General features: G+C 41.2%; 1 protein-coding gene and 1 non-coding gene across 2 annotated transcripts; one reads left to right on the forward strand and one right to left on the reverse strand.

The window, feature by feature from the left end:
• Window positions 1-339: 339 nt before the first annotated feature.
• On the forward strand, window positions 340-26,730 carry Majin (membrane anchored junction protein). Its single transcript, XM_026396561.2, has 12 exons — window positions 340-455; window positions 3,941-4,030; window positions 8,980-9,097; window positions 13,260-13,305; window positions 17,003-17,078; window positions 17,259-17,384; window positions 18,177-18,208; window positions 18,782-18,873; window positions 20,382-20,445; window positions 24,744-24,816; window positions 25,891-25,999; window positions 26,618-26,730. Exons 3-12 carry the CDS (start codon window positions 8,997-8,999, stop codon window positions 26,661-26,663), a joined length of 765 nt encoding a protein of 254 aa, XP_026252346.1. The 5' UTR covers window positions 340-455; window positions 3,941-4,030; window positions 8,980-8,996; the 3' UTR covers window positions 26,664-26,730.
• Window positions 15,494-15,627, reverse strand: LOC113188403 (small nucleolar RNA SNORA72). Its single transcript, XR_003301538.1, has one exon. It is a non-coding gene; the product is annotated as a small nucleolar RNA SNORA72 (small nucleolar RNA).
• Window positions 26,731-26,858: the final 128 nt, after the last annotated feature.

Here is a 26,858-nt window from a genome sequence, read left to right on the forward strand (position 1 = left end):
GACCGGTTTCAAAATTTAAAAAGGGCTGGAGATGTGGCCTCAGTAGCACAGCACCCCTGAGTCAACCCTCAGTACTGCGGACACCACACACAAAAAAGTCGGTGGATAAGGTTAGGAGCAACTGAACCGTGTCTGGACTACCTGATCTGACAGGTGGGACACGTGCAACTCCAGCTGGGCTTCCTGCAGGGGCTCTGCTGGCGCACGCGCAGACCGCGATCACGGCGCGCCCGGCGTGGGTGGGGTGAGATGTCCAGCTGCGCATGCGCATAGGGCCGGGCGGACGCCTGAGCGACTGATCGTCGAATGTGGCTTGGCTCGAGGTCGGCGTCCGCCCTTTTCAGAGAGCGTTTCTTAGCCGATACTCCACGGTCCGTGGCCACTTTCCTGAGGCGCGGCGGACGCCTAGTCAGTGCGCGAGAGCCTGGTTGAGCTCGTAGCTGCCGGGGGCTGAGGTAATGGCCCGCGGCCCGGTGCCCCCCGCGAGGTCGGCTTTGTGACTCTTTCCTTTTCCCGCGGCGCGGCCTCACCCTCGGCAGCCTCCTGACAGGTCACCCTGTCGCCCCAGGGATGCTGCAGGGCGCCGTGGGCAGCGCGGGCACGGCTGGCGAGGGACCCGCGTGCTGCTGCCCACCCAGCCCTCCGAGGCCCCCCCCCCCCGCTCCCCGCACCCAGAAACTCCCGCCTGGAGAAGGGCTCCTTTGATCCGTCTCCACCCTCTAAGTCAGGCTTAGCAGTTGCCATGAACATGAGACTTCTTCCATTGAAACGTTTCCTGTCACATCATGTCTTGATGATCCGAATGAATCTCTGGCTTTCAAATGCCTGATTGCACCTGGGAAGTAAATATTTGAGTCATGGTTCTCCCTGAGATCTTCGTTCAGCTCCCAGGAAGCGGGCTGAAAAGGTAGAATCTTGGCATCTGGAAGGGTAGACAGAAAGATGCAGGCCGGTGCACTGTGCTGACCACCCTCATCTCTAGTTCATTTGCAGGCCTGCAGGTAGGAAACCACAGTGCCCAACAGTGTACGGTATCTCGTGGGCACCTGGAAGCTGGGCATGTCCAAATGTGAACTCAGCATCCTCCCCTCCACATTTGGCTTTTGGTCCTCAGGGGTGTAGCCCAAAGGTAGGGAAAGTGCTTAGCATGCCTGAGGCCGTGGGTTCAAGCACTGCCAAGAACTGAAAACAACAATAAACTTTCCCAGGCTTTTTTTTTTTTTTTTTTTTTTTTTAGGAGGGGTCACTTAGCTCACTGGGAGTCACCGTGGACTGTTACCTCCCCAAGAAGTCACCAAATTGGGCATCTTCCGAGGCATCTTGCCAATCAGATCCACCTTTCTTCATCTCCACTTATATCACCATAGGCCAAGCCACAGTAAGCTTCTCCCTGAAGCTGCTAGAGTCTCCTTGCTGGTCCCCTCTCCTCTCTTGTTCTGGGTTGTTTCCCACATTAACAGCTTTCTGGATGTGTCATTTTTTTTTTTTTTATTCCCTTCAGTGCCTTCTGATTTCTCTTAGGATCTACTGCACAATTTCAGCTTATGAGGAAGGCTGTCATCCTTTCTCTCTGCTTTCTTCCTAGATGATCTCATCCATTTCAGTAGCTTCAAATGCCTTCTAAACACTGATGACTCAAATTTATATTTCCATCCTGGTTTCCATCCCTTGCACACAAAGAGTCTTCCTCCTTATCATAACCATTTGGATGTCTAATAGAGCTTCTCAGACTTAACCAAAACAGAACTATTGATTCTGCACCCCAATCTTTTTTTCCTAGAATCTTCCCCGTCTCAGTAAAGGATATGTACCACTATCCAGCTAATTGCTAAGAGTCATCCTAGAGTCCCATAAAAATCTATGAGTTAATGTAAAATGCACCTCAAATTCAACCATGACTTATAAAACCCAAAGTCCACATCAGTAGCATCTTTCTCCTAGAATACTACAGCAGCTTCCTAATTGATCTCCCTGTTTCTGATCTTGTTGCCTTACAGTTTTCTTCCTTTTAGCAACCAGATATTTATGTAATTTCTAAAACAAACCATTTCTCTCCCCTTTATAAAGCCCTTAGCATAAACTCCTGGCTTTTTACAATGACTTATAAGCTTTGCATGGTCTGGCTTCTGCCTAACACACTGACTTTGTCTCCTTCTACTCTGTCTTCATTCTCTAATTTCTTGTCACACTGACCTTTCTGTCCCTTAAACTGCCCATCACAGAGCATCTGTGCTTGCTGTGTTTTCTACTTGGGATGCTTTTTCTCCTGATCTTTGCATGGTTGTTTCTTTTCCATTATGGCCTCGTCTCTTGTGATCTCTGAAAATCCCTTACTGGCCACATTAAAGCAGTCTCCTAATGACTCTACTTTAAAAGCCTATTATAAACCAGGTGAGGTGGCACATCCCCATAGTCCCAGCATGTCAGAAGGTGGAGGCAGGAGGATTGCAAGTTTGAGGCCAACCTCAGCAACTTAGCAAGACCCCCATCTCAAGATAAAATTAAAATGGCCGGGTATGTGGCCATTTTAATGGAGTGCCCCTGTGTTCAATCCATGGTACCAACACACATATCCACAAAATATGTTTTTTTCATACTGCTCAAATAATTTAAATTTTTGTATGCTTATTGTTGTTCTCCACACCTCCTTTAATGTAAGCCATTAGAGATGAAAAATCACATCTCTCTTGTTGCCTACTATATCAGTTCCCAGAACAGAGCCCAGTGCACAGTAGGTTCTCAAGCTGTATGACAACTAACTCACAGCTAATCTGACTCAGCACGTGCACACTATGTTCCAGGTTACTGTACTTCTGAGTGTCCCATGCTTTCTCCTAACTGAGGACTCTTGTACATGCTATTTCTTGTTGGAACCCAGACCCCATACCTAGTCACCATTTGTGCCTCTCTACTTGATGCTCAGAAATGAATCCCTTAAGAGTGGGCTTCCCAGCTGGGTGTGGTAGCACACACCTGTAATCCCAGCAGCTCGCGAGGCTGAGACAGGAGGATTGCAAGTTCAAAGCCAGTCTCAGCAATGGCAAGGCACTTAGCAACTCAGTGATACCCTGCTCTAAATAAAATACAAAATAGAGCTGGGATGTGGCTCAGTGGTTGAGTGCCCCTGGAGTTCAATCCCCAGTCCAAAAAAAAACAAAAAACACTGGGCTTCCCTGACTCCAGTGTATGTTAGGATTCTCTGATTTTTCCACATCACCCTCTTTGTATGTAGCTGTTAAAACCATTTGTAAGCTCTTTGCAGGCAAGGATCAAGACATTATTGTCTTTACCTCCAGTTCTTAGTTTCTGGCACAGAGTGGGGATGCAAGTATTTGTGAACCAAAGGAATAAATGTTAAATGAACACAAGATTGAAATAGTCAAATTTGAGTAAAAGTTAAAAAAAAACAACACACTGAGCATGGAGCATAAGTGCTATCTGAATCTGCCCTGCCTACTTCAGTAGAAAATTTTGGATCATTTGAAAGCATTATGTATAAATTAAAAGTGCTTTATAAATAAGATATTGCGGGGGGCTGAGGGTGTAACTAGTGGTAGACCGTTTGCCTGGTGTGTATGAGGCCCTGAGTTCAATCTCTAGCACTGCAAAAGAAAGAAGAAAGAAAGAGGGTTGTGTTTTGTTTTTTTCCTGGGTAAGCCCTATTCGCTGTCAGATCCCTGTAGTCTAATGGCCTTTCAGAGTGCAAAACTTTCTGTTTCTTTTCAATTATTAGCCTAATTCATTATGCTGAAGTGGTAAAATATGAAGAATTACAGCTAATGTTGAGTCTAGGTCAGTTTGTAAGGTAATATACAGGGTCTCTCTAAATTACCTGGGTGGCTTAGAATTTGTGTTATTTCTGCCTCAGCCTTCAAAGTCCCTGGGATTACATGCCTGCCCCACTTCACCCAGCACTTTGTTTTCTTATTAATTTCCTCAGAATCTACCATTGTTTCATGCCAAGAATAAAGTATATGTTGGAGGCTTCTTTTTACACTTCCCTGTATCTTCTGCCACTAAGACTATTGAGGTATGTACATTATAGGCTCAGTTTATAGCTCGACGTTGTAAAAGATGCTTCCTTTCTCTTCAACTGAGGATATTCTTTCCACCACTTGCCCTTTTGAAACTATTGATACTGCTTTTTTTTCTTTTCATTTAAAAAACTTGTAGATGGACACAATATCTTTATTTTTATTTATTTATTTGTTTGTTTTAAATATTTATTTTTCAATTGTAGTTGGTCACAATACCATTATTTTACTTATTTTTATGTGGTGCTGAGGATCTAACTCAGGGACTCACAAGTGTGAGGCAAGTGCTCTACCACTGAGCCACAACTCCAGCCCCCCTTCCTGTTCATTTTTAATCTTCTCCCTACATGTAATCCTTCAGGGCAGGTCACCCAGAGGTATAACTATAAAATAAAATGTCCCTCACTGCCTGCAATTTTACATCCAAATGCCTTTTGGGTTCCTGGGGTTGGTAGGATTCTTAGTGAGTTCAGGGTGGTGTGAATGCTAATGCAGTGGTTGATGATTTTCATGTGACAAGTCACAACTGCTAGGTGGGTCTTGAGATGAGGAACCACTGCTTTTTTGGATAAAGAGCACAATCCTGGATCTATTGACCAAAGCAAGTTTTTCATTAACTTTTAGGGTTAAGATGGAAGTAGAAGATGCACTTAGGTGTGAAGAGTAATTTAAGAGGTTAATTTAGATTCATTTCTGGTTTATTGAGATATCCACTAAGACCTTCTGATTTTATGTGAGGGTTCTCTTCCTATTAAGTTTAATTACTCTCCCTCCTCCCCCAAACAAAACCTGAAACAGGTCCAAGGGCAAATCTATTCCTGCACAAATGCCAGTGGCATTTTAAAGGTTACATCTTACCAGAAAGGGGGAGAAAACCTTTGAGAAAACAGAATGATGTCAGTAAGCTTGGAAGTAGCCTCATCAATCTCTGTCTTGTATCTTAATGCTTTGTTTAAAAAAAAAATTTCTTGGGCTTGGGGTGTGGTTCAGTGGTAAAGCACTTAACTAGCAAGAATAAGTCCCTGGGTTCAACTCCTGTACCCACCGCCCCCCCCATGCAAAATATATACACATATATGTGTGTGTATATATATTATATGTGTTATATATTACATATACACATATATACACATACACACATATGACTTCCTTATTGGGTAACCTATGTGCTAAGTACTTCAGTGAGCAATTATACATTTTTATTAGTTATCCTTATCACCCTGCATTGTGAAGAAACAGAATAGTTCCTTTTGAAAATGGAGCTTGAAGACAAAAAATGTGAATATAAGAGTTTACATTCCAAATTATAATCCTATGAACCATTCATCAGAAAAGTTCATATTTTGTTTCAATATCTTTGTCCAGAATGAATTTGCCTGGGATCATCCTTAGTCATGAGTGTGAACAGGTTGTAGATTAAAATGACAAGGTGATAGGTTGTAATGGGAAAATGCAGAGACCAGAAGGGTTGACAATCTTGAGGGACTATTCCTGGGTCCATACTGGATTATGTGACTTTGTGGAAGTTGTTACTTTCATTTTTTTTTTTCCCCTTGATACCAGGAATTGAACTCAGGGGCACTTTACCACTGAGCTACATCCCCAGCCCTTTTTTAATTTTTATTTTGAGACCAGGTCTTACTGAATTGCCAAGGCTGGCCTCAAACTTGCAATCTTTCTGCCTCAGCCAAGTAATGGATTATAGGTGTGCGTGATCACCATGCCTGGCTCTATGTGTCTTTTAAATCTAAAACTTGAGTAATTTCTTTTTTTTTTAAGATTTTTTAGAGTTGATGAATCTTTATCTTTTTTAAAAAAAAGTGAGAGATAATTTTTTAATATTTATCTTTTAGTTTTCGGCGGACACAACATCTTTGTTTGTATGTGGTGCTGAGGATCGAACCCGGGTCGCACGCATGCCAGGCAAGCATGCTACCGCTTGAGCCACATCCCCAGCCCCACTTGGGTATTTTCAAGGAAAGATTCTAGGCTGGGATTTGTCAGATTTTGCACTGAGGTTAAAGCTAATCAACTTTGCTTTCTTGGATTCACTTTTCTTGTAAAGCATTCAGAAAGAAACTCTTCAAATCTATCATAATAGCTGGTATTTTATATTATACTCTGGAATTTGTGGAGTAGCTGCTTACCACACTATCTTATTTAATTCCTGCAACAGTCCAGGGGTAGGTGCAATTCCCATTGTAGATGTAGAAACTAAGAAATGAAAAGACTAATTGATTTGCTAATGACTAATGAGGGGCAAAAGTAGAACTTAAGCCTTGGTCTTCCAATTTTAAATCTTATGTCTTTTGCACCATCCCATTCTTCTATAATTTCTCTTCATTTGCTTAAAAGCCATCATGATTTGTGGTCACCTAAAAATGGGTCTAGAATCTGACCTTTTTCTGCAAGGTAATATCAACTCAATTACTGGGACATAATGTCACCATGGCTACAGTAAAAAATGTTGGAAAATAATCCTGTGAAATCTTTGAACCATTACTACTATGTTGTTGTTTTGGATTATGCTGTCTAATCTTTATTTTCACATGAGGTAATTAGCGTGTGCTGTTTGTTTCTGAAGTGGGCAGCCAGCAATTAACAGGAACAGGCCCCAGCTAGAAGTAGGTTGTTTTTTCTTCTTTCAAACAGCCAGCTATGGTGTAGCATGTGACATTTCCTCTCTAGATTGTCACATCCAGCAAATGTTCTTCATTTCTTTTGCTCTGATGCCCCCAGGCCCCAGGTGACTACATCTTGGAAGAACTCTGAATAACAGGGCTAAAATTCTGTGGCAGCAACTAAGTCTCACCAGGTGGCTCCCTGCCTACTACATAGAAAACTCATTTGGCACCAAAATTCTATCAAATCTAGATTTGAGCTCCTGCTATACCCTGGACAAAGGGCATCAGCAAGTTTTTTTCTTAGGATATAAACAATATTTTCACTCCAGCGACTTTGGACTTGGCATCAACTACTTTTTAGTTTTGACTGCAATTTTAGTCTAAATAGTCCCATGAATTCTGGCTCCACTCTCCTTTCATTCTAATCCCACAGAGCCGAGATCAGACCCTGGAGTCTCTCCTTACTGGCAACCCAGACTTAAACTTTGGAAACTATGGGAAATTCCATTCTTTGGGCCCAAAGAGCTGCTGACTTCAACATACAAGAGTTTTCCCTGCAAAGTAGAAATGACATTAGGGTAATATGAAAGGAAGAATAATGGAAATAGTCCTTTATGTGTGAATGATATTTTACTACTTGCAAAATTATTTTGTTTATTAACTTGTTTTTCCTCCTAATATTCCCCAGATAGTCCACTGGCAGAGTAGTTAATGGATCTATACTTAAGTCTGAATCCAGATTCCAATATTCATAGCTATGTGCTGGTCACTTCAACTCTCAGTGCCTCAGTTTCCTCATTTATAAAACTTAGACTACTTAGCTCATAATTTTTTTGTGAAGATGAAATAAGATAATATATACAGCAATTAGAATAGGGCATGACAAAAGTTGTTAGCTGGGTACAGTGGTACATTCCTATAATCTCAGCTCCTTGGGAGACTGAGGTGTGAGGATTGCTTGAGCCCAGGGAGTTCAGGGCAGCCTGGACAATACAGTGAACCCCTGACTTTAAAAAAAAAGGAAAAAAGTCATTGTTGTTTATTGTTGTGTAAGAAAACCAAGGCTCAAAGAAATTAAAGGGGTCACTGGATCTGAGATTCAAACTCAGATTCATCTTACATTGTACCTATTCTGTTTACTCTATCTCAGCTCTCTCTAAAATCAATACCTTGTGTTGTATACAGGTAGCTTTGATCCTTTAGAATTCCAGACCTCTTTCTCTACTCATTATTTAAAGTTCCATACGAAGAGACAAAAGGAATGCAAGGTTTATTATCTCTATAAAGTGTCACAACAAAGCCCTAGTGACAAAAATCACAGTGTACCTTTGAGCACATGCAGATGCCTTCTTGGAGAAGCAGTGTGCTACCCTCCCCATATCATCTTACCCCTTTACTGAGTTCCCTGTGGAATTTAACTTAGGTGGTCAGAGATTCTGGAATTAGAAAAATAAAAGTAGTAGTGCTAGGGGTATAGTAGGCACTCTTGGGGCTTAGGGAAGCCTCACAAGTGATAGAGAGGAAGAATAATTGAGAGGCAGGGATTTCTTACAAGACAGGGAAACCTTAGTGTGTACATCCTTATCTGTTGCATTGGCTGTGTCAGGGAGCTGTGCTAATTCCTTAATTTCATCTCAAATTAATGGCAGAGGTCCTTCTCATTATGCCTATTATTGATGTATCCTCTGAATTATCTCATTATTTAACTTGAGCCTCTTCATACCCACCTAGGTTCCAGGAGAAGTGGGAATAGGGAAGGATAATAGATTCGAGAAATATTTGGGGGCTGGGGATGTGGCTCAAGTAGTAGCGCGCTTGCCTGGCATGCGTGCGGCCCGGGGTTCGATCCTCAGCACCACATACAAACAAAGATGTTGTGTCCACCAATAACTAAAAAATAAATATTAAAATATTCTCTCTCTCTCTCTCTCTCTCTCTCTCTCAAAAAAAAAAGAGAAATATTTGGGAGAAATATTTCATCGTAACCATAACTTTGTGAATAATCAAGACAGATGTTAGCATCATTAGTCTATGGAAGAGAAGTAGTTTGCACAAGGCCATAAGATAAACAACAAAACTTGCATTCTGGTCTTTTGCTTTCAAGCAGAGATATCCCAACACACCATGAATCTTCCCCATGCAGGTAGGAGAATAGTCCCAATGACTAATAGCAGACCTGAGCCTGGTACAAGGGCAATGGTACTAAGTGTTGGGCATTTTACTTGAGAAGAGATACTACAGATTGAATAAGCTCCCTTTCCCATATGCAAGGAACAATATTTTCCCTTTTAATAATTTTCTATTATTTCTACTTCATTTAGGCTACCATTTGGAAGCAATGAGTTTAAAACCTTTTACCTACCCATTTCCAGAGACGAGGTTTCTTCACGCAGGACCCAACGTGTACAAATTTAAAATCAGATATGGCAACAGCATCAGGTAATTTTCAAGATAGGAGGGTAGCCTGTGTAAGCCCAAATTAGTATATTCTTCCAGGCTCATCCCCTCTTTGTCTTCATTCTGTTCAGGAGACTGCCATCCAGTTGTTGGATTAGCATATTATAGGATTCTCTGTTATGGTTTGGATCTAATAAAAAGTACCTAACTGAGTAAAAGGCAACCCACAGCATGGAAAAAAATATTTGCAAATCATATTATCAAAATATATAGAGAACACTTACAACTAAACAACAGAAAAATAAACAATCCAACTAGAAAACAGACAATGGGCTTGAATAGGCATTTCTCCAAAGAAGATATACAAATGGCCAGCAGCTTATGAAAAGATACCCAATATCATTAATCACTAGGGAAATACATATCAAAACCACAATATACCTGCCAGCATGGCTGAAAAAAAAAAAAAAGCAGAAGGTAACACTGTTGGCAAAGATGTGAAGAAATTTGGAACCCTTGTAAATTGCTGGTGGGAATGTAAAATGGTGCAGCTGCTATAGAAAACAGATTGGCAGTTTATCAAAAATTTAAAACATAATTACCATATGACCAGCAATTATACTCCTAGAATTGAAAACAGAGACTTGGACAACTTGTAAAATGGTGCTTATAGCAGCATTGGTCACAGTAGCCAGAAGGTGGAAACGACCCAAGTGTCCATCAGTGAATAAATGAATAAAAAAATGGTGTATATGCACAATGGATTATCTGTAGTCCATAAAAAGAAATTGCAAAAAAGAATGAAGTTGTGATATATGTATAAGGAGGATAATTTTTGAAGCATATGCTAAGTGAAAAAAAAAGTCAATCACAAAAGGACAAATATTGTATGATTCCATTTGTATAAAATGGAAATTCAGAGACAGAAAGTAGATTAGAGGACATGGGGGCTGGGAGGATGGAAGAATGGAGACTTAGTGCTTGAGCAGTGTTTCTGCTTGGGATGATAGAAAATTTTGGAAATAGTAGTGATGGTCATACTGTTTCCGAAAGCTCAATCTTTGTCCCCAGTGCCAATCCAATAACAAGGATACATTTTTTAAAAATATTTATTCTCCAGATGTAGGTGGACACAATACCTTTATTTTATTTTTATGTGTTGCTGAGGATCGAACCCAGTGCCTCACGCATGCTAAGCAAGCGCTCTATCGCTGAGCCACAATCCCAGTCCCAAGGATACAGTTTTGAGAAAAAGGAAAAAGATTTATTGCTTTGCTAGTAAAGGAGAAACACAGGGACTCCTGTCCCAAAGGTTGTGATTCTGCCCATCAGCAGGAACAGGGGGCTTTTAAAGAGGTGACTTAAAGGCTATATTCCACACGTTCTCTGTGGGAGTTGCAATTCACTTGTTAATTTGGGAGATAGTCATTTCTGACATCTTCTGGTGCCATCCCCCAAATCTGGATTACTTTATTCCTGTGGTGAGTGTGTACTCTGGGACAGATAACTCTACCTGGGATGCGGAAAAAGGTAATCTTATCTCCTTTGAGATTAGGGAGGGGGAGAGATTAGGGAGGAGAGGAGAGAAAGGAAGAGAAAGAAATGTCTATTTTTAAAATAAATTGCAGGGGCAGGGCAGCAGGGACTATATTCAAAGCATAAAATGGACCACTGTTACAATACCACATTGTAGAAGTGATACCAGTGAGTTATATGCTTCAAAATGAACAAATGGTAAATTTGTTAAATGTATTAATTTTAAAATAATATATCCATGAAGTTTTCATGTGTTTTTATTTTAAAATATTTTCTAAAGTGAAAAAAAATGGTGAGAAGATTGGCATCATTTTACATTTCTGCAAATATATTAGTGTCTGAGACTGTTAGCTGTATTACCATATCTACTTCCACATTCAGTCTGTTGCATTGTTTTTGTTGATATTAAAAAAAAAAAGACCAACTCATAAATTTGTAGTTGGGAAAGGTAGGTAGAAACATAATAATAGCCCTTTCAAATCATCATAGATATTCTTCTTTGATCCTACATCTAAACTTGATTGAGTTGGGGTATATAGCATGCACAGGGCTCTGGGTTCCATCCCCAGCACCACAAAACAAAAACAAAAACATGGACAAGTGGTAGTTTGTGGTTTTTTCAAATGGTAGGGTATTTTTCCCCTTAATGTTAGTTGCAATGTGAAATCTGAAATTATAACAGTGAACTTTTTGAACTCTTATGTTAAAATCCATTGGCCTATCTTGTTTTTTTTTTTTGAATGAATGTTGTATTTAGCATGATATTATAATATGATGAATTCCATTGGTCATTTGGTATTTTTTAAAATATTTTTTTAGTTTTAGATGGACATAGTACCTTTATTTTATTTGTTTATTTTTCTGTTGTGCTGGGGATCAAACCCAGTGCCTCGCGCTGAAAGGGTAAAGTTTCTAAGCTGGAAAGCTTGAATGTAAAAGATTAGGTATTATTAAGTTCCTCTGTTACACCCAGATTCCTGAGATAGTTAAAACAACGCCCTACTGGCCGTTTAGCCTAGGGCCCTGTGCAGTTCGTCACAGGGCCCAAACCAATCAGTTTGAATGTGTAACCCCCTTACTAATGACCAATCACCCCCGCCCGACCTGTTCCCGCCAATGAATGTGCCAATCACGTCTCAGTTGTTGTTCAATTTCCCCCGTGCCTCATGGTGATTTGTTCTGATGTGTGCAAAGCCCACCGCCCTCTCCAAAAAGTGTACTTAAGCTCTGCATGACCTTTGCTCTGGGCTCCGGGCTGCTCTCCCTTCTTGAGTAAGCACGGAGTCCCAGCGCGCTGGAATGGATCCCTAATAAATCCCCTTTTGCCAATTGCATGGAGTCAGTCTCTTGGGTGGTCTCTCGCCGTACCCTTACAGCGCAAGCAAGGCAAGTGCTCTACCACTGAACCACAACCCCGGCCCCTAGAAAGTTTTGATTCACTGACTTCCTCAGATCTTCCAAAAGTTGACACATTTCATTATATAATATAAAAAAAAATTAATGTCACTACCAATCTTATCAGATTGACACTGTCAAACTTACAATGGTGAATAGAAGTTTTCCAAAATTCAAAATTTCTCTTGAGAGCCCCAGATATACCATTGACAACAAATACTGTCAGTTGTTTCCCTTGAGTTGATATACTTACTTTATTCATTTTTGAGAAAATGTCTATCAAACTCCCAAGTCTGAATAACAACCATAGTTTGTTTGTTAGCTGATCATTCAAGTAAAATAATTTCATGGAAAAAGCAGCTCATTCAGTTTGACAACTTAAAGAATCACATGAGTGCTTTTCCTCAAGTCAGCCATTATATATTGAACCTGGTAAATTCTGGTAAGCAAAAGAAAAACTTTATGCATACTTCCTGTGTTATCACATAACATGTTTTAAAAGATACTGTCATGTACTATGTATGTCAAAACGCTAAAAGAAGTTATTTTGAATGTTTTCTCTATAAATAAATGATAAATGAAGAGATGGATATGTTTACTCTGATTTAAACACTGTACAACCCATCAAAATGTCACATAAGTACAATTTTTGTTTTTATATATCAGCTAAAATAAATTTATATAAGTTTGAAGATAAAAAAAAGAGATGTAGTCAAGGGTTGAGGTTTTCTATAATTATTTTTTATTGCATTCTCAAGGGTATTACATGAAACTGGATTTTTTTCTCCCATGTGGCAGTGATAATTACTGTGATTGCTGGTACAGCTTAGTGCAGCTAGCTAGATTTGTGCCAGGGCACCAGCAGTTTTGTCACTGTTGCTTTTGCATTAATGTATGAATGAAAAATTGTAAAGGCAAATAACATTTTAGTAGTAGTATAAAAGTAGATTTGCTCTTAGACACACCTCAAAAAGTTTTTGAGGACCCCTAGGATCCCCCAAACCACGCTTGGAGGGCAACTGGACTAATGAATTATTAGCTGTCACAGCAGGGATTTCAGATCTCGGCAGGTCAACCGAGAAGATATTTTGGTACAACTTTTTACCATGCTCAGACCACACCACCTAGGTGATCACTTCTTCCCCCTGAGCAACAGCCTCAGCACACACAATTGTTATGTATCATTGTCTCTTCAGCTATTTAAAGAGTAGACCAAAATCTGTTCTTGCCAGAGCTTTCCTTGTTAGTCATCATTTATCTGTTTACCTTCTAGAGGAGAAGAGATAGAAAATAAGGACGTCATCATCCAGGAGCTGGAGGTGAGGAAAGAAGCAGACAACTTCTGGGAAAGTTATTCTTTCCTCCAAGGATACATCCACATCCAGACTTCTAATTATTTCCTATAAACTGAGTCACAAACTCCACTTGATAACTTGGCTTCTCCTCCTACGTTTCCTCTGCAAAGAGACTTTACTGTTTTTCTAGGAAAATTTAAAGCCCATATCCTTTCTCAATTCTAGTTGAATTGTCAGCACCTTTGAGGCTGAGAGTTACTTTGTTTCCACCAGAGTTCCCAGACACACACACACCCTTTTGTGGGGGCCGGCACATAGAAGACTTCTGGAGCCCTGCCACCTTCCAGGACTCTGGGAAACCTTACCCCAACCACTGCCTGGTACTTGACGTCCAGGAAATTCAACTGTAAATACATAGATAAGGTTGCTGTCTTTATTTTAATTAGAAACATTTGCAGTTGCTTTATTCCCATTTCATTTTCATTCCTTTTCTACCCAACTCCTCTAGTTTTAGGCTTTCCAGCCAAAAGACAACTGAGCAGGTGGGCAGTTTTGTAAATTGGTGAAAGCATTGGATGAGTTGGAATTCTGGGGGCTTTAGAGTCTAGTCCTGATTTAGTCACACTAATAAACAGTGTGACCCTTGGCAGATCATTTGCCAATCTGGATTCCAATTGCCTCATCTGTAAAACAAGAGGTCAGAACTCATTTATCCTCTTCTAACTTCAGAACTCAGGGATTTAGGACAAGTGACTTACTAAGATGTACTTCCACATTGCAAAGAATTATAATATATTAAATGCACTTTACCACAGAACTCCAAGAAAGCATATCTTTAAGTCATAGCCTTAAAAGTTCCTGTGGCTCTCAAGCTACATGTTAAAAGATACATTGGGATTTTACAAGGCCTCAAGGACATCATTATAAATAACAGTTATTTCCATATAGAACCGTGAAATTTTTCTGCTTTTTAAAATTCTGAGCAGAGCAAACTTTATGTTACTTTGCTTCAGTTAATTTGGACAGAGAAAATCTCAAGACAGCATAGTGGGTGGAGGGAGCACAGACTTGAGAACCTGAATTTGAAATCTAGTTGTTCTATTCAAACTTAGGTATGTGACTTGAGGCAAGTTACCTACTCTTTCTAAGTCTGTTCCCTTACCTATCAAATAAGGTTAATAAGTGATGCCTCTTTTCAAGATTGTGGTAAGGATTAGGAATAGATGTGTGCAGTGCCTACCAGCAGCCCTATAAGTAGTAGCCAGAGAGTATTTACATATATTTCTATATTGTATTAAGAATCTCAGGGGGGGCTGGAGATGTGGCTCAAGCGGTAGTGCGCTCGCCTGGCATACGTGCGGCCTGGGGTCAATCCTCAGCACCACATACAAACAAAGATGTTGTGTCCACCGAAAACTAAAAAATAAATATTAAAAATTCTCTCTCTCTCTATCTCTCTCACTCTCTCTTAAAAAAAAAAGAAAAAAGAAAAAAAAGAATTTCAGGGGGCTGGAGTTGTGGCTTAGTGGTACAGCACTTGCCTGGCATGGTGAGGCCCTGGGTTTGATCCTTTAGCACCACATATAAATAAAGATCTATTGTCAACTAAAAAATGTAAAACAAAACATTTTTTTTTCAAAGTGCTTTTTACATCTTCTCTTTGTCTTCCTTTCATTAGTTTGGGGGCAGTATTATCACTGTCTTGCATTCATTTATTTATTGTAGACGAATATTTATTGAGAGGTGATCTAGTCTATTAACTCTATCTAGTTAAGAGTGTGAGCTCTGAAGCCCTGCTGCTTGGGCTTAGATCCTGGCTCCATCATTTCCAACTGGGTAAATCTTTTGTTTGTTTGTTTGTTTGTTTGTTTGTTTGTTTGTTTGTTTTTAAAACACACTCTGCCAAGTTTTGTTAAAGAAAAATTTTACACGTTTTACTTTTCACCAGTCTGTTCTGGCATGCTTCTAATGATATCAGAATCACCTAGAAAATAAAAACAGTAATTTTACAATACATTTAATGGCAACTGGTAGTAATAAAATTTCTGTATTTTGTTTACATGTTCTTTTAGACAAGTCTGCAACTTAGTATTGATTATTTGCAAGTTACCCCACTAGCTGTACTGTCATTTTTCAAAAGGTGGATCAAGATAATGTAGAATCATAGTCATAATATGGTCATACAAAATGGTCATATTGTAAATCAGATTGGGTTTATCACCAGCACTTATAAAACCAGACCCAGGGAAAGAACTAGGTCTGGGGACACCATGCATGGCCTTAATATAGCGAATGTTTAGCCTGCCCTGATTATTACAAAAATCAGAACAGCGAGAATATTCGAAGACCAACTGGGTAAATCTTGAATAAGTGTTTTTCACCTCTCTTTATCTCTGTTTCTTTATCTGTAAAATGGGAATAATAGAGCTGCCTATCTCATAGAGAGTTCAGGAGTGTTAAGTTGATACATTATATATAAACAATCACTTGCCATAGTAATTATTGAATAAAATTATCTGTTATAAGCAAGACACCATGCTCCTACAGAGAATACAAAGATAAACAACAACAGTTTCTTTTTTTGGGGGGATGAGGGGTACCAGAGATTGAATCCAGCGGCACTTAACCACTGAGCCACATCCCCAGTCTTTTATATATATATATATATATATATATATTTTTTTTTTTTTTTTGAGGCAGGGTCTCACTAAGTTGCTTAGAGCCTTGCTAAGTTGCTGAGGCTGGCTTTGAACTTGTGAGCCTTCTGCCTCAGCCTCCCAAGTCACTGGGATTATAGGTGTGCATTACTGCGCCCAGCCAATGACACAGTTTCTTACTTCTGAGAGCCCAAACAGGAGGAAAATGAGGTTTGGAGAGGTGAAATGACAGAGCTGGAACTAAAATTCACTTTTTTTTTTTTTTTTAAGAGAGAGAGAGAATTTTAAAATATTTATTTATTTATTTATTTTTAGTTTTCGGCCGATGCAACATCTTTGTTTGTATGTGGCGCTGAGGATCGAATCCGGGCCTCACGCATGCCAGGCGAACGCACTACCACTTGAGCCACATCCCCAGCCCTCACTTTTTTCCTGTAGAAATCCAGCAGTCTTTTTATAATATCCAAGTGTTTAATTAGCATAAACTAACAATCACCGTTAACTAGAAACTAATCAATTAAGATTTAAAGAGAGTAGAAGAAAAGGTTTGATTTAAGCAGAAGCAAAATAACTATATATTGATAAATATTGGTATTATTCATTTGCATATCCATTTGTTAAGAACTTGTTCTGCATCACCTCCTATGGTAGATACCGGAGAAGGGATGCTAAGATAAATCAGTTGTGTATTCAACTTCAATTATTAAGGAAAATAAAACGTGTGTATGATGTATGTGAAATGTAATAGAGGCCCCAGGCTAACTACTGTGAAGTTTGGGACAACAGTTAATTACAACTTGAGAAAGCTTTCTGGAGGAGATAACTTTTGAACTGTACCTTACAGGAAAGGTAGGATATGTACAGGTGTACTGATGGGTAGAGAGCCCATTTCAGGCAGAGGGAACAGGAAAAGGACAGAAGTGGAGAGACAGAGGCACATTTAGGGAATAGAAAATAGTTCAGTTTTGTTAGAAGACAGGGTATGTGAGAAGCAGTGAAAAATATAAATGGAAAGATTGGATGAGATTTGACAGTATTGAAGTCATTTCACATATCTTTTTCAGGATTCCATCCGTGCAGTCTTGGGAAACTTGGACAATCTGCAGCCCTTTGTTACAGAACACTTCATTGTGTTTCCCTGTATCCTTTCTTTTCTGGCTATCATGAGCTATAGCTCCCATTGTAGATTCCAGTGGAAACAACAGAACCATATGCAGTTTGGAGGGTGGGTCATGGAAAGGGGCAGGGAATCTAGTCCCTAAAGTAGTCCTCAGGGAATGCAGTTGTCATCTGTCCTCACTCCTTAGCACCATTTCCCAGATAAAAGCAAGTGGGAGAGAGTTTCCCACCTGAAATTCAAACATGGAGAAATCATCTTGATCCCCTACCCTTTTGTTTTCACTCTATATGTGGAGATGAAATGGTTTCAAGAAAACCTGTCACCTGGTAAGTAGCATGAGAGGACTGAGGGTGGCAGAGAAGAAAGCCATTAGCAGTACAAGCTGAATATGGTGAAAGGGTCTGCAGACTGGGCCCCAACTGCCTTGAAGAAGCCAGGATCACGTTCTCCAAAGCCTGGTTCAGATCCGTGGCTTTTGATACTTAATAGCTGTATGACCTTTGATCAATTAGTCTTTCTGTGCCTCCTTTGTGAAATGGTGAAGAAAAATACTTGTACCACTTCTCGAGTTGTTAAAAAGATTGACGATATAAATACTGAGAGGTGGAATATACAAAGTCAGAGTCAATAGAAGGTGAGTCTTCTATAAACACTTTCTTCACTTTTGAGTATCCAGTGACTCACTTTAGGGTTGTCTTGAAGGTATCTCCCAGTTTTTAATCTCTGAGGGCCATGGCTAATTTTATTTATTGAGGAACAAGAAAACACGTGCTAGTGTGTTTTAAAAAGGGTACAAAGGCCTTGCTTCAAGTATCTCTCTAGTTCATTTGTCATTGATGCCTAAAGTCACAGTTTTTCTTTTATAATGAGGATTATCCCCTTTTAAGTGATATATCTTTAAATATAATGTGAATCAAACCCATTTCAACTTGTAGATGACAATCCTTCTGGAGAAGGAGAATTTGAAGATACTGTTTTAGGGAAAGTGGTGCCAGGTGGAAGGGAGAAGGGTACATGGGGAGGTTTTGTCTGAGGCCAATTCTGAGAAATAAATAGTAGCCAGAAATTTAGGCAAAACAAGTTTTGATCCATTATGACATTTAAATTTCCTATTGTAGGGAAACCAATAAATGACACTCCTCTTGGATTGGTAAGTTTACCCTTTTTGTACAAAATTAAAATCACTGTAATCACCTCCCATTTTCCCCAAAGTGCTGCTTTTGACTTCCTCAGACTTTGCTGATTGGTCACTGCCTGGGTCCCATCAGAATTGTAGGCAGAATTGTAGACCCTATATGTCCCCTTGGCTAGATTTCAGAGACCATGTCTCTAACAGAACATCTATCTATCTTTGCTACAAAACTGTTGATAAAAGTTGCCTTTGAAGGCTGAAACTGTAGCTCAGTGGTAGAGCACTTGCCTAACATGCAGCCCTGGGTTCCATCCCCAGCATTGCCAAAAAAATAAAGTTGCCTTTGGCAGGTTAAAGATGGGGAGCTCCTGGGCCTGGGGTTGTGGCTCAGCAGTAGAGCGTTTGTCTAGCACATGCAGGGTGCTGGGTTTGATCCTCAGCACCCACATAAAAATAAATAAAATAAAGGTGCATTGTGTCCAGATAAAAAATATTTAAAAAAAAAGATGGGGAGCGCCCTTCCATGATACCCTCTTGAATGTGAGACACTCTGGAAAAGGAGGCTCACAGAAATCTGGTTCTTCTCTGAAGCTTCTAACTGAGAAGAGAGCAGCAGGAGCCTCCGTGAGGAAACGAGGACTTGTGGAAGAGCCAAGCTCCCCCAGCAGGACGGGGCTGCACAGGTCAGTGGCAGGGTCTGGGAGGCTGACTCCTCCTAGGCAGGCTTTGCCACCTAGGCTGCAGTGGGTTCTGTTCTTGGGCAAATCACTTTCTTTTGGGGGGTTTCAATAGTACCTGCCTATTCCAGTGAGTGGGCTAAGGAAAGGAAGCGAGTTGATATTTATGATGTAATTTGAACACATTCCCTTTCTCAGTAAAGTAGGATTGTTCTGTTCAAGATGAAGGCTGAGAGGAAATACAATTGGATCTGTAGAACTGACTTCAGTGCAGTCAGTATATAACCAAAAGCTTGGTCCTCGTCCTTGACACCAATCCAATAATGAAAACAAGGTCTTGAGAAAAAGGAAAAAGGTTTATTGCTTTGTTAACAAAAGAGAAACACAGGGGATTTCCTCTTCCAAAGGCTGTGATTCTGCCCATCCTCAGGAACAGAGGACTTTTAAAGAGGTGACTCAGAAAAAATGAGATTAGGGAGGAGAGATCAGGAAGGAGGAGATCAGGGAGAAGAAAATTGGGGAAAAAGAAAAAACATGTAAGTTTCAAGTAAACCCCTGTTACAAGTGAATGCTTACTATGGCAGCATTATAGAAGGCCCAGTCGAAGGGCATGAAATTATGAAGTCAGAACATTATCCAAAAACAAAAAGAGAGAATAAAATAAAATATAATTATTCTGTTTTACTTAGTGAGCAGCAAGCTCTTAGAACCTTAAAGGTAGTCCAGAGAGAAATATAAATGCTTGCAAAAGGGTTTATATCAATTATTAGGGTGAGTATCAATTATTAGGTGAAGTATCAATTATTACATATCACTTCTTGGTGGAATGTTTAGTACATCAGTTATGAGGTGGAATGTTGAAGTTGCTATTGTGAAGGCTACTTATGATCATTTAATTCTCAGGGATAAAAGGAGTCTGTAAGATAGTTTGGTCTTCCTTATTAGCATCCCAGAGAGGCCTGCTGGAATAGTCCAAGGTGTGGTTTGCTGCCCAGCCCACAGAGCTTTCACCCGGGTTCAAAGAAAGCAGTTGCTCTTTTCCTGGGACCATGTGGGTTCCTAGAGTAGACCACAAAGGAGCTGCCCTGTGCCTTCCAGGTGTACACGTTGGAAGAGCAGAGCTAAGAGTTCCTTTCCAACCTAGGGCAATGTGAGGGTACTCGAGGGAATGAAGCTTTGCTGTGTTCCATTTGAATGAATTTTCCACAGAGATGAGGCCTCAGATTTTCCCTTTCTCTGGGTTTTGATGCTCAATCAAGTATCTCAGAATCTAAAAACCTACTGTCAGTCACATTTTCCCTTTTTCAAACCTCATATCCTTAAGTGTCTCAAATGGGATTCTACTGTGAATTAAAACAGCACCCAAAGAAAATTTGGCCACACAATTTTTCCTGCCAGCCAGGAGTGGTATAAAAATAGCCAACCTGCTGAAATATTCATTTGGGCCACATTTGCTAGAACGTGGTAATGTTGTCACTGCCAGTAACATTTTCTGGGCTTTTTCCCCTACTCAGGGCCAAGATAGGGACTTCTAGTCAAGAAAGCAGCAAAAAGAAGCCCCATATGGAAACCAGGAAGGTGAGCACTAAAATGGAGGCTTTGAGGTTCCTGGCTGCTCCTGCTCTTCTGCAGGGCAAGGTTCCCGTTACTGCAGATAGAACTGACTGAGAGCATTCTCAGGTTTCACTGTCTGCAGAACACTTTCAGCTATTTCCCCCTTGCCACAACCCATCCCCAAAGTGGCTGCATAATATACATGTGGATGAATCCTTTTGTTAAAACATCTCTCTTCTCAGTTTAGAAAGCAGCTGCTTGTACTTTCCTGTTGAAGTAAGAAAATAGGTCTGTATTAAATAGAGGTGGAATCCAGGGTAGAACTTTCTCTTTAGAAAACTTTTTGCTTTCATCTACACTGGAGTCTGAGTCTGGGAATGTCTAATTTTAACAGATGAGCTAGACATTTATCAGCATTGGAAATTGGTAAGAGAAAATCTCTGAAGCAGTGATGTGCTGGCCCCTGACCATTTGGTTTGATTCTACTTATGGAGTCTGTTCCCCATTTGAATATTCATATATCTGCTTCTCCTCCATTTCAAGGCTTTTTTCTCATAATAGTCTCTAAAGTAGTGCCCATTTTTTAAAATATTATTTTTAGTTGTTGATGGACTTTATTCATTTTTTATATGCAGTGCTAAGAATCAAACCCAGTGCCTCACACATGTGAGGGAAGTACTTTACCACTGAGCCACAACCCCAGCCCTAAAGCAGTGCCTTTTTACATTTCTTTCCCTCTTTAAATAGCTATTAGCTGTTATACCTGCCTTATAGATCTTTCCTCTTTTCTTTTCACTTCATGTGTCCAAAGTAGCTCTGACCCTAAGTTTCCAAACACTACCAACTCATTTCCTTCACCTTCCCAGGACCTATAACATGATCAGCTATGGAGCACATGTGCATGAATTCAACGAATTTTCACTGTGTCTGCTGTGTGCCAAGTGCCAGGAATACCGTGTGCTCCCCTAAAAACACCAGCAGTGTCAGGCCAGGCGGATAGTTACTTATAGATAGGCCATGTGCAGGGGAAAAGGAAGCACAGGGTACAAAGAAAACACAAAGTGACCATGAAGGAAGGGTTTCCAGAGGAACTCAGAGGAACTGAAAGAGCTCTGGCTGAGAGGGAAGAGTGCAGGTGTTTGGTGACTGCAGCCAGCCCACCTCGAGCTTAGAACACAGGACCAGAAATGTTACTGGACAGGCCAGCAGGATCATGGAAGGCTTTGAGGTCACCTTCAAGATCACAAGAATTTCCTAAAACCTTTTTCTTTTTTTTTTATGTACTGGAGATTGCACCCAGGGGTGCTCTATCACTAAGCTACAGCCCCAGTCCTTTTTACTTTTTATTTTGAGACTGTTTCTTGCTACATTACCCAGGCTGGCCTGAAACTTGTGATTCTCCTGCCTCAGCCTCTTGAGTAGCTGGGATTATAGATGTGCAACTCCCTAAAATATTTTTTAAATATTTTAGTTGTAGATGGACACAATATCTTTATTTTGTTTATTTTTATGTGGTGCTGAGGATCGAATACAGTGGCTCACACATGCAAGGCAAGTACTCAACCACTGAGCTACAGCACCAGCCCTCCCTAAAACATTTTTAAAAGAAATTTTCTTCCTTTCTGCAGTACTGGGAATTGAACCTGGGTCTCACACTGAGCTATATACCCCCATCCTGCAATTTACGTTTTTAAACCATTATTCTGTCTCCTGTTTGCAAGATATTATATTATGTTATTTGCTAGAGCACATACAAACACATGTAAAACCTGGCTTCTTCTCTCCAGGAGTTTATAATGTGCATTGGGGAGGGTTCTAGCCCTCTGCCTCTGGGGGTCCAGGACAAGCCCCAGTTGTGCCATAGCCAAGTGGCCCACTGAGTGACTTTGGGAAGAAAGTCGCCCCCTTCTTTACCTCCTATCCTTTCTAGAGGTAAAAGGAAAAAGGAAAGAAAAAAAGAAAAGAAAGAAATGGGAAAGTACAAGAAGAGTACATGAAGCTCTGGGGAACAAAGACACTTTATACAACCAAGATAATTATTATTAAAGGAACGTTTCCCTCACTCCCTACCCTTCGTACCTTCCTATTCTTAGTTTGACACATCATCTCCCTCAAGAACTGTACCCACAGCTTCTTACTCAACATAATTACCTTTTCAACCTGATTCTGGGTTTAGAAAAAAAACTGAGTAAAAGAAGCATGTTTATTGATTTTGACTCAAAGCCCAAAGACAGCCTCCATCACAGACCCTGTTCCCAGGGAGAGGATTTCTCCTAAATTAAAATGATCACAGTGACTCTCAGTGTAAGTCAGTTGAGCTGGAAAAATTGAATTTGTGCCTATGTCCAATGCTTGATATTTTCTCTCCCCTCTGGGGGAAGTTAGGGTACAGGATCTCAGCCAGTGCAACTTGTGCATGCCTAAACACATTGGGAACCTGCACAGGGAGAGCTTAGCTGAATACAACAGTTATCTCATGAACGGTGCTTTGGATTTTGGGAAGAATAAGCAGGAAAGGTAGATCCCTTCCCTTTGGTCCTTCAGACCCTACACCTAGAGACCCAGACGTTGGAAGGACAAAAAAAAGGTGGAAGTGGGGGTGTGGATAAACAGAGAAATGGCCTAGAAGTGAAACGGACTGGTGCTCATAGCTTGTTTCCCCCTCCACTGAAGCCACTTCTCGACAGATCCAACCCTGGACATATAGAGGTTCAGCGTGCTGTTCTACTGGAGGTCCCTGATGAAACCCTCAGTCTCCTTCAGGCTGTTTTTCTCTCTTACAGCTTTGCCTGGGAAAACGTCCCTCAAGATCACAAAGGAGCACACAAAGGCCTCTGTCTTGTCCTCACAAGTCTTGTCTCCCTGGCTTGGAGCAGACTCTACCTCTGTCCCCAGGCCTTTGCCCTCTGGTCCCTGTATCAGCCCTAATAGATGCCACTCTACTAGGGCTACTCCATATAGCAAAATTTAAGCTCCAGAGCATCGTTTCATCAAACTTGTAAGAATTATTTCCTCAAGCCAGAAACCAGAGCCAGGGCCTCTAAATCCTGTCACCACTCTGTCTAGAAAAAGTAAGAATGGTCTATGTCCTTTCTTTCTAGAGTTCCCTGTCACTTTTTGGGGAATATGACTTAGGGGCCTGCCACTATGGACTATATTTGAGGGGTTTGTGAAGAATCTCACCTCATAAAGATCTACTGTTCTAACCTGAAGTTTATGGTTGGGGTGGAGGGCCAGTCCTGCATGTCCTGAGGTCTTCCCTGAGCCTGCCTCCCTGAGCCCATTCTGCTCTAGAATTCACAGTGTCACAGCTCAAGAACATGGGCTCTGCTGGACTCTCTCAGGCACATTCCCAAAGAAAATATATGCACCATGTTTCTGACTCTCAGGGTGTTTACTGAGAAATGCTGTGGTCCTGGAAACCAGTTGTAGAATGTCTTCTTCAGAGTGCAGAGGAATTCCTATCAGGCTGTGGCACATGGAGAAATAATAAGATTGCACTGTATTGTGCTGGCTGTTAAGGCCATCACCCTGTTTCTGCCCGGCCTGGCACTAGTCATGCTGATTGCGTTTACTCTTTATTGTTACTGTGCCCTTTACATCATGTCCCTGTCCAGAGTGCTGTGCTCTCACTGTCCAGATCCTCACCCCCAAGATGAGAATCCCGCTCATCCATGCAGGCCCCATCCAGACGTCACTCTCCCTATGAAGCCTTGACAACCACCACCCACTCTGCTCATGTCCTCCCCAGCAACCAGGCCAGTCTAGAGACTCATGGGGTAGCTTCAGCATACTGTCTTGTGGCACGTGGTTTATGGGTCAGTTTTATCTGACAGTTATTCAGTTCTCCAAGGTAATGGTAAGGTTGTCCTGGTTTCTTTTTTTTTTTTAATATTTATTTATTTAGTTAGTTTTTGGCAGACACAACATCTTTGTTGGTATGTGGTGCTGAGGATTGAACCTGGGCCGCACGCATGCCAGGCGAGCGCGCTACCGCTGAGCCACATCCCCAGCCCTTGTCCTGGTTTCTCAAGCCTCGATATTGTGTCAGTAATAGTGGGCACTCTCCACAGTAGGGAACAGTAAGGTAAGCCCAGCTTGGCTTGTTCTCAGCTCTTAAATTTTGTGGTTTTAGACAGACAATGGTTAGGGAGCTGAAATGAAAAAGGACAGTACTATAGCAGGGAATCTCAGACCTGCCTGGGCAGCCAGAAGCCAGGCCCCGGTGCTGATGTGAAATCAGTTCATCAGAAAATAGCAAGTCAGATCACCAGCCATATAGGAGTAAAACTTAGGACTTTTCTTGGTCTTCTTTTTACCAGAACAAGGAAAGAAAACCCCAGCAGGAATGGCAGGCGAACCTAGATTCTGATACCACTGATGCCCAGGAACAGGGTAGGTTCTGGGAAGTTCATATTTACCTTCCTTTAATAGTCCTACCCCTTCTAGTGCTCTGAGTTTGTGCACATTCCGTGTGGTGTTCCTCTCACCCTTAGAGGCACCAGTGATTGTCCTCCAGGGGGACTGACTTGGAGTAACAGGATCCCCTTCCCAGCTCCCAAAGGTGTGAGGGAGGCAATAATGCGTGCTCTTCCTCTGCTTCTTTCTTTCTTTTTTTTTTTTTTAAGTTATGGATGGACACAATACCTTAATTTTATTTGTTTGTTTTATGTGGTGCTGAGGATTGAACCCAGTGCCTCACACATGCTAGGCAAGTGACTTACCACTGAGCCCCAGCCCCAGCCCCCTTCTTCTGCTTCTGATAGTGAAGTTGCAGTTCCAAAGTGTTTCTTTTTAAAAATTTTTTTTGTAGTTGTAGATGGACAACATGCCTTTATTATATTTGTTTATTGTGGTGCTAAGGATAGAACCCAGGGCCTCTCACATGCTAGGCAAATGCTCTTCCACTGAACCACAACCCCAGCCCCTCCAAATGTTTCAGAATAAGGTGGGAAGTGTTATAGAAAAGTTGGAAGAGATGTATTTCCTTTTTCTGTGCAACTGGAGAACCATCTTGGGGAGCTCTCTCTCCCTTCCCCCTCAGGTATTAGTATTAACACTGAGGGCACAGACGGGGGCTCTGCAAGACCTGGGAATGCATATGGAGGTATTGCCCTTCCGACTTGCTGATCGTTCACCCAGCATGATGATTCAGTGTGGACTGTAGTTATCCTAGAAGCAGGATATAACACGAGTGAGTTACTTGGCAAGTTGTCATTCTGTGTGAAAACATACCAGCCTTGGTGGATAGCTGGGGAGTTGAGCTGGGTAAATATCTGTGGAGCCTGGCTTTGAAAATACTTCAAGGTCAGACTAGCATCTTATTGAGCTGAGATGAAATTGGAAAGGTCAGAGCAAATAATTCACCTGGCTTAAAGAAATCCTGGCATGAGGCTGTTCTGTTTCCTAATCGCGTGAAAGTAGCCCATGGACCAATATGTTTTTCCTGCCTGAGTGTTTTCTTTACAGGTTCTAAAAAGGAACACAGTCTGCCAGGGCCAGTTGTCCCACCATTACAGCAAAACAACCCACCTCCACCTAAAGAGCTAGGAACCAGTGGCTTCTTTGGGTTTCTAAGGTAAGGAGGACTTCTTTCCTGCCATCAAACTGAGATCCAGCATCCAAGCAGTGGTCTAGCTCCAGAGCTGCCTCATTGAGTCTTTCAGGGGAAATGAGAGTAAAAACAGATGACTTGCAGAAGTGTCTCAGTGATCTCCAGGATAGATTGTGGAAATGAGATTGAGGATGTGGGCCCTAACTGGGAATTTAATACCATCTCATTCATTTTTGTGCACCTCACCCCCATTCTAATGTACTAGGAATAAGGCCTGGCTTCACAGACCTTGTTTGAATAGAGACTATTCATGTTTTACTGGGGCCATTCAGATAATACAGTTTCCAAAACATTTCTATCCTTCCCTCTGAACCTAGGTTGTCTTCAGAGTCTTTTTTGTGGAGAACAGTTAGCAAATCCCTCCCTGTCTAGGGTTCAGCTATCCCTTTGCAATTCTTTTTCCTTTATTTCTCCCTTCTTCGTGTAATTAATTTAGCTACCTTCTCAAATGCTGTTCTGGACCTGAATTTCCATTCAGTGGTTCCCCAGAGCAAAATGCCCTGGCTAATGAGTCATTAATGGGAACTGGGGAGAAGGGAAGGAGATCTCTAGTCTCAGCCTACTCTGCTCTTGTTCCTGCAGCACTGTCTTCCCATTTCGATATTTCTTCAGAAAGAACAGCCAGTGAGCCTTCCAGACTCAGCAGCAGGGAGAAGCTCCTCTCTAACAGCAACCCCTCCAGAGCTGTTCCTCCTCTGACTGCATCTTAGCAACACCTCAGTTGTGGGGATGATGGCCCCTATCTGAGCCTTCTTGTGGGTTTTTCTTGTCCTTCATCCCTTATAATTTTTTTTTCCTTAGTTAAGACATCAAGGAAAAAAAT

The sequence above is a fragment of the Urocitellus parryii genome, chromosome 4, assembly GCF_045843805.1.
Source record: "Urocitellus parryii isolate mUroPar1 chromosome 4, mUroPar1.hap1, whole genome shotgun sequence".
Classification (NCBI taxonomy): Eukaryota; Metazoa; Chordata; class Mammalia; order Rodentia; family Sciuridae; genus Urocitellus; species Urocitellus parryii.

Coding starts and splice junctions, on each gene's coding strand:
- Majin (XM_026396561.2), top strand. CDS start 8,997: ATGAGTTTAAAACCTTTTACCTACCCATTTCCAGAGACGAGGTTTCTT. Junction 18,209..18,781: donor ATGACACTCCTCTTGGATTG/GTAAGTTTACCC, acceptor TCTTCTCTGAAG/CTTCTAACTGAGAAGAGAGC. Junction 24,817..25,890: donor CACTGATGCCCAGGAACAGG/GTAGGTTCTGGG, acceptor TTTTCTTTACAG/GTTCTAAAAAGGAACACAGT.